The 18372-nt window shown below is 39.8% G+C and overlaps 2 protein-coding genes across 4 annotated transcripts; one reads left to right on the top strand and one right to left on the bottom strand.

The window, feature by feature from the left end:
• The first annotated feature begins 1092 nt into the window (after positions 1-1092).
• Positions 1093-9170, top strand: LOC140777732 (synaptotagmin-5-like). Of its 2 annotated transcripts, none has more exons than XM_073122058.1 (13): positions 1093-1505; positions 2547-2653; positions 2745-2793; positions 2976-3096; positions 3737-3867; positions 5948-6049; positions 6133-6207; positions 6310-6389; positions 6477-6616; positions 6755-6939; positions 7810-8106; positions 8189-8302; positions 8653-9170. In XM_073122058.1, the coding sequence occupies exons 1-13, from the start codon at positions 1401-1403 to the stop codon at positions 8797-8799; spliced, it is 1653 nt and encodes a 550-aa protein (XP_072978159.1). In that variant the 5' UTR covers positions 1093-1400; the 3' UTR covers positions 8800-9170. The 2 variants fall into 2 exon arrangements, with proteins under 2 accessions (XP_072978159.1, XP_072978158.1); XM_073122057.1 differs by having other exon boundaries at positions 6477-6627; positions 6709-6939; positions 8653-9168.
• Positions 9171-13657: 4487 nt separating this feature from the next.
• LOC140777733 (probable monogalactosyldiacylglycerol synthase 3, chloroplastic) lies at positions 13658-17853 on the bottom strand. 2 transcript variants are annotated; one of them, XM_073122059.1, is made up of 8 exons: positions 17362-17851; positions 16803-16975; positions 16072-16233; positions 15798-15939; positions 15493-15717; positions 15334-15396; positions 15088-15162; positions 13658-14489 (listed from the first exon to the last, which is right to left on the bottom strand). In XM_073122059.1, the coding sequence occupies exons 1-8, from the start codon at positions 17671-17673 to the stop codon at positions 14229-14231; spliced, it is 1413 nt and encodes a 470-aa protein (XP_072978160.1). In that variant the 5' UTR covers positions 17674-17851; the 3' UTR covers positions 13658-14228. The 2 variants fall into 2 exon arrangements, with proteins under 2 accessions (XP_072978160.1, XP_072978161.1); XM_073122060.1 differs by having other exon boundaries at positions 14352-14489; positions 15088-15158; positions 17362-17853.
• Positions 17854-18372: the final 519 nt, after the last annotated feature.

Below are 18372 nucleotides of genomic sequence, written 5' to 3'. Positions count from 1 at the left end.
ATAGAAGCACATCAATATAAATGCTAGAGCGACTCGAGCGAATAGAAATTGATATTTGCTCGGGAGTTAAAGCAGTTTAATTACTTACTGCCTTGAAAAGATACACTTTCACTGTCTGGCTAAAGGTTAGGCCGAACTGAAATCCCATCCAGCAAAACTAATTTTAGGAGTCGATCACGCGCGACTGAGCAAACGGAGCAATGTGTATGTGTAACTTGAATTTGGCAAAAATATCTTTGTCTCAAAACATGAGCTTCCCTAGGGCCCAAAGAAATAAGTCAATATATGACATTAAAATATTATTTAAGCTCAAATATTTATATTATAATATTTCCAACTAGAATGTCATAAAACAAAAGGTCTTCGTGATATTATATCTGACTTATATCAAAAGTATAGTTTAGTGGTTAGGTTCCACCGACCTATGACCACGATTATTAGTTTGATTCTCTCATAAATATCATGATTATTATTTGATAGGTTTTTTTTATTAAAATATTATATGCATATTGTTTAAGCTTATTGTGACATATTTTTATATAGCTGATTCAATTATCCAACTTATATATTGGAGCTGACCAACTCTTTTATCTATTCCATAATTAGTTTGCAAGTTCATAATCTATAAATATATATATATATATATATATATTTTAGAAATTACATAGAGGTAAATTAATTTTGAGGACAACTACCATTTCATAAAATATATTAAAACATAAAAAACAAAAATATTATGTATGAGTTGGATATTTGCCGTGGCAATGACTATTTCTTTAAGTAAGCTATATGTCATATGTGTAGTTATAATATTGACACGGTAGAACATCCCACCTAATTATAAGGACCTATAAAGTAGACCAATAGCAAACGCATCGCATCTAAATCCACGGACTATGAGCAAACTAGCTGCATCTCAGATTGCAGAAGTTGGCCACATAGGAGAACCTGGCACCTTCTCACTGGTAAAAAGAGAGCCTAACTGCTAAAATTCCTGTATCCTGGGATGCAGCACATCCGCTCTCCGTTCCACCTGGTACGTTAAACTTAGATCGTCGTCTTTTATCACAGACGACAGCGCACACCGAAAGTTCTAAAAGCCGAAGTGATCGCCACGGCCTACCTCTCTCTCTCTCTCTCTCTAAAAGTCTCGAACACAACACCGCAAAACCCTCTGTTTCTCGCTCTACAACTGAATCCAAATCTCCTCTCGCTTTCGCTCGTTTCGGGTCAAACCAAACATATATTATATACTACTGAACTTGGGCTACAATACTTCCTCCGTTGGACATTTGTTAGTTGAGGTCACATCAATCTCCTATCTAATACTCCTTGTTGTCTTTCTTCTTCTTCTCTCTTGGTGTTTTTGAGGTAGGAGGCTGCGAAGAACGGATTGGGCAATGGCGTTCTTTCTAGGTTTGGTTCTTGGGGTGGCGTTTGGGATTGGGCTGGTGATCGCCTTTGCTCGATCCGAGAACTCGCGATCCAGGCGCCGCCGCGAGCTGGTAAAAGATCGATCTTTGCTCTTCCTTCTTCGTTGCTACAAACTCTTGGTGTTAAAATCTTATTAGACTTTTTGGACGAATAGATTGAATGCAACATGTAGTTCCGTGAATTAGTTGTCCAATTTATTCAATGGGGAACCGTTTATTTGTAGATTGCGCAGTATTAATTCTAGATTAGGTGTTTATGGCAAGTGTGGAAGATCTTTCAACAGGTAGAGATGTATTGAGGAAGATGAATGCTTTTGTAGGAATAACTTCGTTCTTTTTGGAAGATAAATGCTACTTTTTGGGAGTAAAAAGAAACTTCTTTCTCTTCCTTTATATTAATCCATTGCACGAACTACTGCGCCAATTGACTATCAGTCTGTCATGATTTTAGCATAGCATCACAAACAAGATTATTTGGCATTTCTTAGTTTGTGTAAGTTTTATATGTTGCACCACTATGTTAAGGCTTGCATTACTGATAAAACTCAACTGTGACTTTAGTTAGATAATCTATTAACAATAGATCAGATCGTATCAAGAACTAATAGGAAAAGGACGCACTTACCTGACATTGCTTTCACTTGATATCCGTGCACCCAAATTCTTCACATGCTAATGGATGCCGTGTGCTTCGTGTGCCCCCAATATCCCTGTTGACAGGAAGTTTGTTGAAAAAAAAATGCCTGGGACAAGGGACCAGACATCTTTATAGGGGTGTCATAATTCATCAAAGTAAATTATCTAATTCCATTCCAGAATGGCAGATAAAGCCCCACTTCCTTATCCTTATCAGGAAAGATCATTGATTATTTAGGTGTTGTGGTTAACTTAGACCATTTAACTTTGGATTCTAGCTTGGACTTCTTTTCATTGAAAGGATTAATCATAAAACAGGGTCCCAGGTAGAATATTGAGGATCGTATGTCTACTATTGGAGCTACTAGAACTGGGAATCAGCTTAGAATATTGAGGGATTGCATGTCTATTACTGGAACTACTAGAACTGGGTAAAAGTTTATATATATAAATTTATTTTTTTATGTTTTGGTGTAGGCTGCTGCTGTAGCGAGTTTCTCAAAGATGACGGTTGAAGATTCGAGGAAAATTCTTCCAGCTGATTTATACCCTTCATGGGTAGTTTTCTCAAGGCGCCAGAAGTTATGTTTGTATCTCCTCCTTGTGATTGCATTTTAGTCTGTGAAGCCTCTATCTAATTATGTACTAATAGTGGTTTTGTAACTTTTTTCAGTTGAAATGGCTTAATCAGGAACTGATAAAAGTCTGGCCTTTCATTGACAAGGTGCTTCTTATTTCTAATATGCAACTTACTATCTAAGGATTTTAAACTTTGGTTGCATTTACAATTTCATCTACTTCTCTATGAACTTATGATGTGTTACGACTCTTTTAATGCTTGACTGTATACTAATACATGATGCATGTGCCACAAATTTCTTTTTGCTTGCTTTATGGTTAGTACAGGCAGCATCAGAATTGATAAGAAGTTCTGTTGAGCCAATTCTCGAACAATACAGATCAGGCATCTTAGCTTCCCTCAAGTTTTCAAAACTGACTCTTGGTACTGTTGCTCCCCAGTTCACTGGTGGGTCTTCTATCTGTTGCTAGTTCATTAGTCATGTCTACTCTTACGTTGTCTAGAAAGTATGGTGTTTCCGGAGCAACTTTCCTTATTTATCTGTAACTTTAAATTGAGTTAATAAAGAATAGATATTCTCTTGCATTTGTAATAAGTAAATAATGAAATCTGATGTGAACCCTTATCATTAATCTGAATCTCTCCCCATCTGTCACAGTAGGGTTATTCAACTATTATATAATCATGGGAATTGAGGATCTCTCTTTGGTTACATTTAAGCTATACTATATGTGAATTTCATTATGCAACAAAATAATGGAAGGATGAAATTCAATCTTGACTAAATAGCAATAACGGGATTTAAGCCAAAGACATTTTAAGCAATACTTTTTCGCTGCAATAGAGTTATGTTAAGCCAAGAGTGTACCATGAGTAGCATAGTAGTACATACATTGGGTAATCTTTTTATTTCATTTGCTTATCATAATCCAAGACTCTGGAAATAATAGATCATTAGTTGAAAGGCTCTGAATAAGCCTCTCCCTTGAGATCAAATGATAGCCATGTGAATTGATTAATGAACCTATTTGTTGCATTACTTCTATTTACTAGAATCTCATATTAGTTACATAATATATTATTTAAGGAGTTTCAATCATTGAAGAAGAATCAGAAGATGGATCTGGGATAACCATGGAGTTAGATTTGAACTGGGATGCAAATCCAAATATTGTTCTTGATATTCGAACAAAGCTTGGCGTAGCACTTCCAATACAGGTGATGCTTTTTTCCTTTAAATGTTTTATAGGTAAAGCATTGGCACTGACACAAAAAATATCATCATGCATGATAATGAATTATTGAAACTTATGTCGGTTTGCCATTTGAAGTACAGAATCTTTAATTATATCATTTTTTTTATGGACTGATCGAACAATCCTACAGAATCTTTGTGCTCTATGACTTTTGCAATAGTATACTCATGTTTAAATTGCTACATTCATGGATTTTGTGCTCAGCACGGTTGTCATGTACCATAATAGTGCCTTATTAGCAACACAGTAGGGAGTTTCAAGATACTCTCATGTGCTACCATATGCCAATCACGCGTGTCAACATATGCCATGCCTATGTTTAAGCAGCACGTTCTGTGCCATTGACACACATTTCTTAGTCACTTTATATGTTAGTAGAAAACTATGATGATTAGTAGTATCACAATTTGTTCTGCTTATTCCTCTACTTTGGTCTTAACTGTTAGTTACTACTTAGTAGTTAAAACTTAATATATGTGTCCTTATTGTCCATAGAATCTGAAATCTTGTGTTTTATTTTAAGTATTTAACCCGTTCCTACAAAATGAGCATTCAACTTCAGTAATCAGTTAGAATTCCACGAAGTGATTTCTCAACTTTGTAGAACTTTTGAACCTATTCTTCATCAACCAAGAGTGGAACTGAAATTTCAACATAATGCCACCAACGGAGGACCGCAAAAGTGTGATAAGCATACTTATTTAATGTAAATATTAAGGTTTGAAAAATTGGGATTGGGATCAGAATTAGCCTTCCGAAAAAGGAATACGTATCGGCTGGATTGGTCACCTGGATTAGATCAGACTTTTTAATTACGTAAATTTCTAAATATTATTTGAAAATTATGAAAACTTCTAAAATAGAAAATTTTATCAAAAATAATAAAATAAAAAAAGAAAAACTATGGTGCAATGAAAAACTTAAAAGAAGAAGAGATTTGAAAGAGTGAATGGAAGAAAACCAAACAAAAAAAAAGAAAAATCATGGTGTAATGAAGAAGAAGAAAGAAGAAAAAGAGAGTGGAAGAAATGAAAAAACTACGAGAGATATAAAGAAATAAATTAAAAAATTATTAGAATTCGTCGGAGTTAGATCTGCGTCGTCGGAGCTAGATCTCTTGGCAAGAGAAATAATGGTTATATAGTAAGGAAAGAAAAAAAAGAAAAAAAGAGTGAACGAGAGAAAGAGAGAGACTGAGAAGAAAGAGAGAGAGAGAGAGAGAGAGAGAGAGAGAGGAGAGAGAGAGAGAGAGTTTGGATCGGACCTGGATTGAGATCAGCCGATTCGGCGAACCATAGTAAATATGGTTGTAGGTGAAGTTTTGAATCTTCTAATAGTTACTTCTGTAGTGTGATAAACATACTTCCTTGGAGGGGACACATTTGTGATTATTTAGGAGAAGCCAAAGGTTCTCCAGAGTCAGAATTTAGTAGGTAGTGGTGGATGCAAATATTCTAAAATAGTTCAAGTAGTTAGGAGAAGCACACATTCACATAGTTTGTCAATTGTCGTGAGCTTGTGACTTTCAGGAGCTTATTTGCTGTTACCCAAGGAGGAGGACTGTACTTCGTAGTGCTTGATTGAAGGTTACAATTTGTTGTTTCTTCAAGGTTATCTTTGGAATCAAGTTTAACATAGGCATTCTTAGGAGAAGTGGCTCTTGTTGCCACTTGAAATGCAAGATTCCAGATTAAATAAGAATCAAGGAAAGTGGTAGGTATTATATTTCTGGTAAATTGGCTTCTGTTCTCTTTGTTTTTTTTTTTCGTTTTTCCAGTTCTTGTTGGTTCCTGTGAGCTGTGGCTTCCTTCAAACTCAAGATTTCCATTATTGATATTTCTTGAAATTTTCTGGACTGCTCTTTGTTTGCTCACTTTGTGTGAGTTGAAAAGCAGATGCTACCAAGGGCTACCAATCTCTTTGTAGTAGTCTGACTGCTTTGTTTGTCACAGTGGATCTACAACTCATGGAGATCTTATATTAAAGTTTGCACATCAATGAAGAATTAAATTGCTTTTAGGAAACTTATCAATGCATCACAGGTAAAGGATATTGGCTTCACTGGAGTTTTCCGCTTAATGTTTAAACCACTGGTTGAACAGTTTCCATGCTTTGGGGCTATCTGCTATTCTTTAAGAGAGAAGGTAAAAACCTTTTCCTTTGGGTTATCCATCTGTAAGTCTTTTGTAATATCTCAAATGAAGTATAATCTCATACGTACTTGTAGAAAAAGCTGGATTTCAAGTTAAAGGTTGTTGGTGGTGAAGTTTCATCTATACCTGGAATTTCTGATGCAATTGAGGTTTGAGCATTGCTATTGTATTTCCTAGCTGATCCATTGAATTATAAGCTCACTTTAAATTTTAATTGGATCTGAACAAATATAATATGGATTATTATTCAGGAGACTATACGTGTTGCCATTGAAGACTCCCTAACATGGCCAGTACGGAAGGTTGTTCCAATATTACCTGGGGATTATAGGTAGTTATTGGTAAACACTCAATGCAGATTACAGTTTATTCAACTTAAGAATTTTAACAGTTCCTTTTCTTTGGGAAATAATTTCAGTGATCTAGAGTTGAAACCTGTCGGAATATTGGAGGTAAAGCTTGTGCAAGCAAGAGATCTAACAAACAAAGACCTTGTAGGAAAATCTGACCCATTTGCTGTGTTGTACATACGCCCATTACGTGACAGAATGAAGACAAGTAAAATAATCGTAGGTTTCAAAAAAAAAAAAAAAAAAACTGTTTTTCCTTGTTTTCATCTAGTTCTTTCTAATTGGAATCGCTTCTTACAGAATAATGATTTGAACCCTATCTGGAATGAGCACTTTGAATTTGTAGTTGAAGATGCAGATACCCAGAATTTGGTAGTGAAGATCTATGATGATGATGGGATCCAGGCATCCGAGCTAATTGGTTGTGCTCATGTAAGGCTGAAGGACCTTCAACCAGGTAAAGTGAAGGATATCTGGTTGAAACTTGTAAAGGATTTGGAAGTCCAGAGAGATAAGAAAGATCGGGGTCAGGTTAGTTTGCACTTTCTTGGACTCATTCGAGCTTTATATGTTTCCGATCTTTGTTCTTTGAGAAACACTCGATCCATCATATACCTTTATCAGATTTCTAATGTGTTATTGCTAAAGAGTAATATTAACATTGTTCAAAAGAAGAACTGAATGAGTCAGATTCATTATAGCTTCTGTAAGCTTTTGACACTTGTGATTAACTTTTGAATTTTGATGATTTCCTTCAACATGGGAACTAAAGGAGCCCATCTAAAAGAGCTGTCTGTTACTTGTATTATGTAACTTTATACTTGGCTTATTCTTTCATGCAACAAAACATGTTTTTACACAACAGATTGCAGTGTCGCTTTGATGGAATCCTCAACTTTTACCTTGCTTTGAAGCTAATATTGTACTGGTTGGCATTCATTGCATGAAAAGCTCCAATCTTTTTGTGCTCACAGTTACTTCACTGAAAAGCTTCATCTGTAATACTATGTACTTGACTAGTTGACTCTCCCTATTTGGAGATTATGACAATACGGTTGGGAACAACTACGGCAAAGTTGAAGTACTTATCTCTTAATCATTAATCCTGTGGTTCTATGCATGCCTTGAGGTGTTTATTTGCATTACCATACCAATCCAAACAGCGATATAAAAAAAATGTCTCAGATCTTTACATTTGGTTAGATTTATTACAGACAAAATTGATAAACCTTAAATAATATGAAGTTGTTGGATGTTAGAAGCTTTACGCTGATGCAGTGTTTCACAGATCATAGTGAAGGGCTAAATTTGTCCTTGAATCTTCTTCATATGGTTGTCAATGTACCCACTTTCTAACTTGTGAATTTTTACTGTTTCTTTCCATCGTGCAATGAACATTAGGTGCACCTGGAGTTATTGTACTGTCCTTATGGCACAGAGGACGAGTTTTCCAATCCTTTTGCAAAACAGTTTTCAATGACTTCTCTGGAGAAAACCATCAGCAACCGGGAAAATGGAAATGGAGTTACTAATATTGATAGGTTATCATCACGCAAGAGAAAAGAAGTCATCATGAGGGGAGTACTCTCTGTGACGGTAATATCAGCACAAGATTTGCCTGCTATGGATATCAATGGAAAGTCAGACCCATATGTTGTGATTAATATGAAGAAAATGAAAACTAAAGCCAAAACAAGGGTAACTTCATCATATGAGATTTTAAATAACCTTTGAAATGCTACTTTTCCTCCAAGACTAAAGATAATGTGGACTACTGCAGGTTGTGAGTGAGAACTTAAATCCAACATGGAATCAGACCTTTGAATTTGTCGTCGAAGATAGCCTACATGAGCTGCTAATTTTGGAAGTCTGGGATCATGACACATTTGGGCAGGTGAGTACCCTTAAATGTTTAATCTATCTTTTACCAGCTGAAAAATCATATATAATAAGTGATTATCTCCTGGATTTAGTTTGTCACAAGGAAATAGTTTTCTTCTATGAAATTTCTATCATACTCATCAGATTTGTAACCATTTGTCATAATTGTGTGATTATCATTTGTCAATCCACCTAATATAGTTATGTGATGTAGTTCTTGATGTATCATCACATCAATCTGAGCAAAGTTGCTTGATTAACGTTATATGATAATTGTGTGATCATCATTTGTCAATCCACCTAATATAGTCATGTAATGAAGTTCTTGATGTTTCATCACAACAGTCTTATTTTTCATTTTAGGATTACATCGGAAGGTGCATCACAACCCTGACAAGGGTTATTATGGAAGAAGAATACACAGAGAGTTTTCCCATAGAGGAGGCAAAATCTGGGAAGTTAAACTTGCGTCTCAAGTGGTCGCCGCAGCCGATCTATCGAGAATCATAGTGGGAGGGATGCTAAAAGTATGTTCTGGTTATCAGTGCCGTTCACTTTCATATTTAGCGGTTATTGAGTATCATCGTGTACTCAATCAGTAATCAGGTGGTGTCTTTGGACATGGCAATATACAAGCTTCTTGCTGTATCAGATAGTCATATGGTTGCTCATACAGAACAACAGCAAATTCTTCGGCAAACGTGATAAGGGGGCTTCATTGTTCCTTCTCTATATTGGTCATGTAAATTCCTCCAGGTGAACAGTGTACTGATCTTAAAAATAAAGTGTTCTTGAACATTTTTTGTTTTTGTTCTTGAGAGAAATATCCACGCAAAGAACATTTATTTTGAGCTAAAGTATAGTAATACTATGCACAAAACACATGAGTAAAGGTTGAGAAATGACCTTTTACCGAAGCAGCGTTCAAGCAGTCTCTGAAGACCACCGATTAACTGATTTTCCTCTAGGCTTCTGGCATCTACTCCTAGAGATATAATTCCAATGGCCAAGCGAGGAACAAACTAGGAAGAATGGCGAGCCACAGAGCTGGAACATAGTGAGGTTCCGAGAAGGAACTGAGTACAAGCACCTCAAGATGGGTGGGCCACATGTTGGCCACTAAGTAAAAGGTCAACAAATTGGCCACTAGTATCATTCGCGAGACAGAAAGGCCAGCAGCATTTTGTTTGCTGACCGTAGGACAATGTGTTTGCATGCGTGTCCGCTTGTGTGGGCTCCGAAATTGGAGTGCTAATTTAATACAGATCCTGAATTTGGTTATGGAGCTTACTTCTGTGAGCCTATCCCTTTTCTTTTAAAATTTTATGAGCATTACGTTCACAGGGAAGATTACTGATGCCACATCAGCACAAGAACACACACGTAAATGGCAAGCTCTATGTGACATGAATTATGAAGCAGACTCTGGACCAATGTATGTGGTCATACGGATGTCTAATTAAGTCGAGGCTTAACAATGACATCTCCACTGATAGGTGATAGTAACTCAAAAGCTCCCAAGTTGTTAGCGTTCCATTTCATATAGGTGGCACTTGTCAAAGGAATTTATTAAGCGACATTCACATTATTAATTTATTTGTTTTTATACACGTTGCTTTATCAGATTGCAAGGTTTAAGCTGGCACCGCAAATTTGGCTTCCAAACTATATATAAAAATAAAAATAAAAATAAACGTTACATTGGGTTTTCGTGCTTCACGTTGCAGCACGGGGCCACGCAAGCGTCGGTGCGATTTCGTGGACAGTGGAAAAGGCCACAATTCCTTTAGTAGTTTACATTTCTTTTGTTTAATTTTGTTTTGGCGCCCGCCCGCGCCAAAAATAATTTCTATATTCTTGTTGTTTGTTTATTACAACTATTTCGTTACGAGCTTACGTGACTTGGCAGCATCACAGCCGTTGGAAGGAGAGGAGTTGCCAGGTCATCAAGTTATGGAGTGGAAAAGTATATTTATTTCTGGGCAAATATTTTATTCAGGTTAAGTGGGAATAAAACTGAGAAATATTCCATGTCCCCAGATGATACCGAATATACGTTGGTATCCATCCATTTAACGCACTTGCTCCTTCAACAAACCATCTATATCTATATCTATATCTATATCTATCTGCAAGTCAAATCTATAACTTTACTCCGAAATTCCCACACGGCACTTCGATATTTAACCTACGGATGGCCGAGATCCGAAGAAAAGTAAATACCCAGCCAATCACCTGTGATCTAATTCGTTTACGTTATATGTGATTATTAAAACGACTACGACTCTCTCCGACCCTAATTTGTGCTCGATGTTTTAGTACTACTACTACTTTTCCTATCTCGTGGAATGTATAAATCATACGACTCTGTGATGGAAACATGCGGGAGCGGCGCGCGTCGTCGTTTCCTTCGCCGCCCGGCATTCCGGTTTCGAGACTGGAAGCTCGAGATATAGGAGAGAGATCTAAGTAGATAGAGTAGCTTGGTCATGGAGGAACGAATCCTGAAGGCCTTGGAAGCGCTCAAGAAGGCGTCGAAGGAGGTGGAGGCGGCCGACGACGGCGGATGCGACTCGCCCTCCATGAGAGCTCTCCTCGAGCTCGAGACGGGCTCCGTTGACCTCCTCTCCGGCGATCCCCTCCTCTCCACCCTCTCCTCCCTCCTCTCCCACCTCAAGACTCTAGCTTGTTCCCTCCGCTCCGGAGAGAACGGTGGCGGCGGAGGAATACTGCGATCCTTCCTCCGCCGCCGCAGATCCAGCGAACACGAGGCGCTCTCCCGCGTCGCTGGCTCTATCGGCTCCGAGATACAATCCTGGATCGACCGTGAGTGCGTCGACCGCCTCGTCTCCGCCCTCCGTTCCCGATCCGACGACGAGGAACCGGATCTCGAGGTGCTCCTCCTCGACCTCGAGTCCCGTGCCGCCCAGGGCTTCGACCGGGGGCTCCAAGACGCCCTCCTCCGCGCCGGTGCCTTCGCCGCCGTGGAGTCAGTCCTCTCCGACCCGGCCGCCTCGAAGCGCGTGCGAGAGCGCTGCGCCGCCGCCGTCCTCGCCCTCGTCCGCTTCAACAAAGACGTCTTCGTCGGCCCCGTCCTCATGGGCCCCACCGTGGCCTCCCTCGTCTCCGCGTCATCCTCCTCCCCCTCCTCCCTCCGCGCCGTCAACGGCCTCATCGCCGCCATCCGCAGCCCCCTCATCGACGAGATCCAATCCCGAGGCGAGATCCCAAAGCTCGTCTCCCTCCTCGCCTCCCCCGACCTCGAGATCCGCGTCCTCGCCCTCGACCTCGCCCTCGAGATCGGCTACTACGGCCGGAAAGAAGCCGTCGACGCGATGCTCGCCGACGGGTTGATCAAACGGCTCGTCTCCCTCCAGTTGTCCGAACTCGGCGGCGCCCTGATCGAGATCGACGGCTGGGACAGCGACGAACCCGGCGGCGACGGGATCCGAGCTGGAGTTCTAGGAAAGCCCAAGCGAGGCGAGAGCACAGAGCGGCGGTTTCTAGAATCCCGGCCCTTCGCCAGCGCGGTGGCGCGATTCGCCATACAGGTGGAGGTAGGCGAAGGTCTAAGGCAAAGGGAGAAGCAAGAAACGAAGCAGGAGATCCTACGGAGGGTGAGGGAGGCGGTGCTCTCACCGGCGGAGAACGCGACCATAATGGCCGAGGTACTGTGGGGCTCCACGCCGTGATGAATCAAATGTACCGCGAATGCAACCGGGGCCCAGTACGAGATCCCCCGATGCGACACTGGGGTCTGGTCTAGTTGGAATTTTGGCCTTCCTTCTTTTTCTTTTTCTTTTTTTGTACAGGGATTGGTGGTAATTAGAATAGACGGAAAGAGATGCAAAGAATTGTGCATTATTTATTTCATTTCATTATCCCGTTTTAGTTTCATTAATTTCGTGTTCTTCGATTTGTTTGGAATCTCTCCTGGATTCTTATTCGAGTTGGAGGTAGAGATAAAATTGCAATTATCCTATAATCTTTTAGTCTCAACATCAAAGCTGCATACTTAATAGTTGTCTACACCAATGTGGAATCGATTATCGTGTGATTCGTTAAGATTCCCAGCCTTGGTCCTGTGGATCCCACCCACTTGCCCACTTGTTGCTGAAACGGAATTTAAAACCAAAAAAAAAAAAGACTAATAAATCGTTTTCTTCGCATACACTATGATTTAAAAGAGTATGTGAGATTCAATAGACGTCATATTTAGATATATATATATATATATAGAGGAAATTCCCAGATGATATTATCGATCGCCGATAAACTAGTGGAAACAAAACTAAAGTAGTTTAATTTTTTTATAATATGTATGACATCTGGGAGGAACCTTCCCTTGGAACCTAGAGGAGTAGATAAAACGGACCTTCAATAATCAAGAGTGTTAGGTAAGACGAGTAGGTTTCCTGGACCTCCTGGTGCAGCTGCAGACAAAAATATAACCCTCCATTAACTTCCTCACATGCATGCCTTGAGATATGATTAGTCTCCATTGGCGTTATTTTGACCGACTAAAACCGAGTCAACCATCTCCTGGAAGCTATTAGGATGCGGCCAAATTTATTGTGGGACCCGCGGCTCAGGGGGGAACAACCTAAGCCCTGTCCATCCACAGTTGTATTAGAGATAATTATAGCTGAACTATGAACTCTTTTGCCTATGAATTTCATATAGACTCCTCGTGGTTATCTTATAAAACATTAAAAAATTATCAGTTTAGGTTCTCTTGGAATTTAGTTTATAATTAATCTAGAGAAAAGTTGAAAGTAAAATAGTCATACATGATAGTTTCTGTTCAGGCATGAGAGGTATTAGATTTTATTTATTTTAAATAAGAGATATTAGATAGTTGATAAGATATTAACAAGTGGAATAATTATGGGTGGTGAGGAAACCCCCTCACCATTGCCGGTTTCCTTGTTGAATTCCCTTCCCTTCGGTGGAAATGGGAATACTCTTGGATGATTAACACTAATATCCATTAAATGTGTGTGATATGCTATAGGATATCTCACTTTGTTGCAGTCTTACAGTGCTTTATGGATGATTAACACTAATATGCCCAATAGTGCATAGTGAGTAATAGAGAGGAGGCTATCCACTTGTCTAGCCTATGAATTTACAGACATATTGCCGAAGTGCAATATCTTATTAGAGATGCAAGAGAGGTAGAAATGTTTTGATCCAGGATGAGGGTGATCCTAAAATTGCTTGTATCTGAAATGAGTTCTTCTGAAAGGGGGAATTTGGTAGCAACAAAAAATTTGAGCAAAAGCATCTCACCTTTGTATCATTTGCCAAAGACATGTAATGGACAGTATAAATACCCCAAGTTATCAACACAATACAATATAGTAGATTGAAATAATGAAGAACAAAATCATTTCACATTAACTTCCCTTACAATACATTTCAACCAAGAATTGAGTTTATCTGCATTTGTACAACAGTTAAGAAATCACACTGACAAATTTTGAATGTAAAAAGGAAAGAAAAAATTCAACCAACATCACACCAACGTAGGAACATCTGAGGGAGAACCAAATGGTTGTCTCAAACTATGGAAATAATGGAAAAACAAACACTCATCAATCCTTTTCTTTTTTCTTTGAGAGAGAGAGAGAGAGAGAGAGAGAGAACTACAATCACTCATCAGGTACAATGGGGGAAGAGGATAAATACCACAGAATACTGATTGAAGCTGCCAATGTAGTTCTTCATTGTCCACAAAAGCAAGCAAACATGGTCGAGAGTCTTCTCGAAGGCTTCCGATCGACAAACCCCAGCTAACTCACCTGTCTGGATTTTTTGGAAGAGCTCCATTGGGCAAATGGAGCTGCTCTCAAGGCTAAAAGAATGTCAGGTCTAGCTGTACAGATCGGGCATAGTGAACTGAATGGTTAGATTTGGCATAGTGAACTGAATGGTTGCTACATTGGTTGATAAAACGATGAGGTAATTGAATAGGAGATGCGGGACATGGGCCCTTGGTTCTGAGAAAGTTCGTGAATGTCCTTGACGATATCAAATACCGCATCTGGCTGAGCCAGTCTCAGTGCATTCTCTGACATCCTTTTCATCTCCTCTGACTCAGGACCAAACCAGCGTGCAACCAATCTGGCTGTTTCCTTCGAACTTTTGGAGAATACTCCTGCTCCATTGTCGACGACATAAGGGACATTCCCGACTTCCTGTAATACAAATATAACTTAAGGGCATCCTTGCATGGTGTCAAATGTCAATAAGAGTAGAGAAAGGATGGTTTCTTAATTATGTAGCATGACATGAAGACAACACAAGATGAGAATCTTAGATTTAATAACTCTTGCACTCATTGTGCATCCATATGCATATAGCTTCTGTCCAGAACCACATAGCACACCTTATGTGGCCAGCTCCGAAAATGAAAAAAGATTCTACATGAATTTGAATCTCAAGTAGACATTTTCCAGGTAGATACTCCATGAATCTTTTGTATATTATGAAGTTCCATCATGATGCTTTCATATGTATTGAAATTCCGTAGACTCAGAAATGCATTCATATGTGATGGGGAGCAAGCTGGTATTTAATATTTCATATGTACTTCAACATATGTATGAGGTAAGAAGATATTGATTCTAAAATGTAAATATTAGCTTAAATTTAGCACGGTGCAGTAGGTTAGATTTTCACATGTTGTCTTATAAGAGTTAGATATGTGATGTTATTTGCAAGGAAAAGATCATGCTATCAATTGTTCACAAAGTTCAGAATGACGATGTCTATTTAAGGCTTCTAAGCACGAACCTGTCCAGGGATAAAGTCATTTAGAATAATAGGGAGTCCTCTTATCAAGGCTTCAGCAATAGTTCCTGGTCCTGCCTAGTGAATTGACCAAAAAAATCATCAGCAGAATGACAGATGAAACTGAAGCAAGATAACTGGTCAAGAAAATTATGCATTATAGCAATATAAGAGAGCAAACAAGCTCAACTAATACTTTTTTCCTCTGGAGGCATGAGTACTGAGTCAAAATATGAAGAGATGAACTACCTTAGTTATAATGCAATCACAAGCTCCCATCCACTTCTCCATCTGGGTTTCAAATCCCCTAATCTGTTGTCAAAGAGCATATACGGTTGACAATTCTGACAAATGGATGAAAGATTTAGATTTGAGCCATTTGGCATATATGTATTAGTATCTTGATACCTTCACAGGGATCTTCCACTGAATAGCCTCTAGTGTTGCTGCTAGAGTTCTATTACGGCCACATATAACAATGAGCTGCCCAATTGGCTTGCCAAGCTCCTGGTCAAACAGTGATTCTCCAAGGGCCTTAGCTGTCTTCTTGACGGGACCCATTCCCTCACCACCTCCCATCAATAAAACTGCAGGCAATTCAGGGTCCATTTCAAGTTCCTTTCGCAAGTCATCCTGCTTATTCATATAACATAAAAAAATCTTAATCAGTGGGAACAGAGATTAGAAATAAAGGTTGTTATTGAATGACAAACCTTGACAAGAACTGCACGACAGAAGGATGGTCGAATGGGCAACCCAAACACACGGAATTGTGAAGGCTCTAAGCCTTCTAGCAAAGCCCTCTTGGAAACTTCCTCCGAGGGGCAGTAGCATCGGTTGACCCCAGTATGGAACCTGAAAAGTTTTAGGTCTGTTTTAGTCTTTGATCAATTAATCACCATATTAATGAAACATATCTTTCCAAGCGCTTCATGAAAGAGGCAACCAGAAGAGCCTAGAATTTCTTCAACAAGTAGCCAAGTTTACCATGTTGGGTGGCACGTATTGAGGTCTGTGATGACAGTGACAAAAACAACTCTATTCTGCAGGCCCTGCCATTTGAGCACCCACAAAGGAATGTGTTGCATAAGGGGATGCACACTGATTATGATATCAGGCTTGTACTTCTTCAGACCAGCTTCAACCTTCCTTCAGCCATAAAAACCATGTAAATCAGCACTAAAAGATTCCAAGTTGTTGAACTGGAGGTAGATAATTGGTTATTTAAATAATAAGTAAATTTCTGCAATCACAGGGTGAAAACAGATAATTATATAACTAAAACACAAATGCTCATGCAAGGGCATCTACATTTGCCGAAAACACTCACAAAGGAATCTAGGCTTTCTTGTGTCTTCACCAAAATCACATAATAAATAATGCTTTGCTGGCATATATGAAAGACGATGCAAGGGCATTCACATTTTTTTCCCCATCTTCAAATATATGGTGACAGCATGAATTTTCGAAACAAGAACCCCAAACGACAGCAACACAACATTTTAATTTTTAAAAACAGCTAATAGGTAAGGACCAGTTCCAAAGTTTTGAGAAGATAGTAGTGTTTTTGCTTCCAAGTTGTCTAACCCACTTGTAGAGTTGTAGGCCCATAATAAATTAATGCTAAAACATCAGCTTCTTCAAGGGCTAAATGGCAGATTTCTCAGGCATATAATAGTTGGAGAAGGAGAACAAGCATCAGAAAGAGAAATTCATACTTAGCATAGAAGGCTGCGAGGGCCGCAAGGTAGAAGCAGTGGACCCAACGAGGGGATGTGCTGTGGAAGGCCACCTTCCACAATTGGACGTGCTTCACCATAAATTTGTAGGACCTTTCCATGTCATTCAGTGGCCACCCTGCATGATCTTTGCACAAATCTTTCACAAACACCTGCAAATAATACAGGACATTTCTTAGTATCTATTGGGAAGTAAATTGAATCACGACCAAATACCATTCAATTGGTACTCCTGCAATCTATCCATTTGAGCAACAATACATAAGAAACCATTGAAAGTAATAAAGAAGCCCCGATTGGTAGGCGAACTGCCTTTAATCGGAAAACCTTCAGGAAACCTAACCTCCAAATGGCAAAAGGTAGACATCTTTACACCCAGAAGAAACAGAGAAGAAGAAGCCGAAACCCCTCAACACCAGAACAGAAAAAATTATACTAACCCCACAACCAAATGGAAGAAAGGAGCCACCTTTCCACCGAAACCAAAAGCCCAACTCAAGAAATCAGCAAAATAATCCAAAAATCAAACCCCACCCACCTTATAATCGTCTCCAAACTCGATCCTAAACGCATCGCGAATGGCCTCCGCAGATGCCCGGTGCCCACCCCCGGTATCGCTCATGAGGATCAACACGTTCTTAGTCCTCTCCGCGCCGAGCTGGACGAGCTCCATGGTCCCCTCCTCCTCCTCCCAGAACCCAGCCTCGTCGTCTTCCCCTCCTTCTCCTCCATACGACAGGCTCCTCTTTTGCTTCTTCAGCTCTTGCTTCTGTTGCTGGTAAGCGAGCACGCTTTGGACCACCGCCTCCCTTATCGTCCTCCGCGGCTCCGCGGCCGCCGGCACCACCATGATCCAACGGTCAAGATCGGCCTCTCTCGCTCGCCGAGGGAGAGGGAGAGGCAATGGAGAGAGGACGAAAGGAAGGAGCTTTCAAGTTTCAAGAGTTGGAATTGATGGTTGGGATTTGGAACGGTAGATTCCGAGCTGGCGAAAGGAAAGCCAACAAGAGGATTTTATTAGAGAAAGAAGGGAGAATAGAGTCGGGGGAACGTGCATAAATAGAGAATATTTGGTGGCTTCTGTTCTCAGATTCCCTGGAATAATCCCCCCGAATAATAATTATTCGCGTTCGGAATGAGAGCCGTCTGATTCGCATCTTGCGACGGTAGATTCCTTTACGCTGGGGGGCGGGATATGCTGGTCCTGCGGAATGATTTTTGAATTGGCGGTAGACGTAAAACATAGTGCTCCCTCGTCCCGGTAGCTGGGGGAAACGTGCTTCCTAGCTTCGTTACAAACGACGGGAAACGCAGATAATTTTTCGGATAACGACAACTCTTTACACTAATTTAAGGGGAAAAAAAAATAGGAGTAATTATCTCTTCTTTTAAATAGAGTACCGAAATGCAAGCGATGGATACGCCAGAAACCAAGAATAAATTTCCGTTAGGTTGAATTCATTCTTAGGGGAGAAGAAAAGAGAGCGCACAACTCGGATAATGGAGGAGGTCTCTCTCTCTCTCTCTCTCTCTGTCTCTCTCTCTCTCT

Source organism: Typha angustifolia, chromosome 15 (assembly GCF_048772165.1).
Source record: "Typha angustifolia cultivar Huaian chromosome 15, ASM4877216v1, whole genome shotgun sequence".
Lineage (NCBI taxonomy): Eukaryota > Viridiplantae > Streptophyta > Magnoliopsida > Poales > Typhaceae > Typha > Typha angustifolia.
This window is presented reverse-complemented; position numbering and strand designations above follow the sequence as displayed.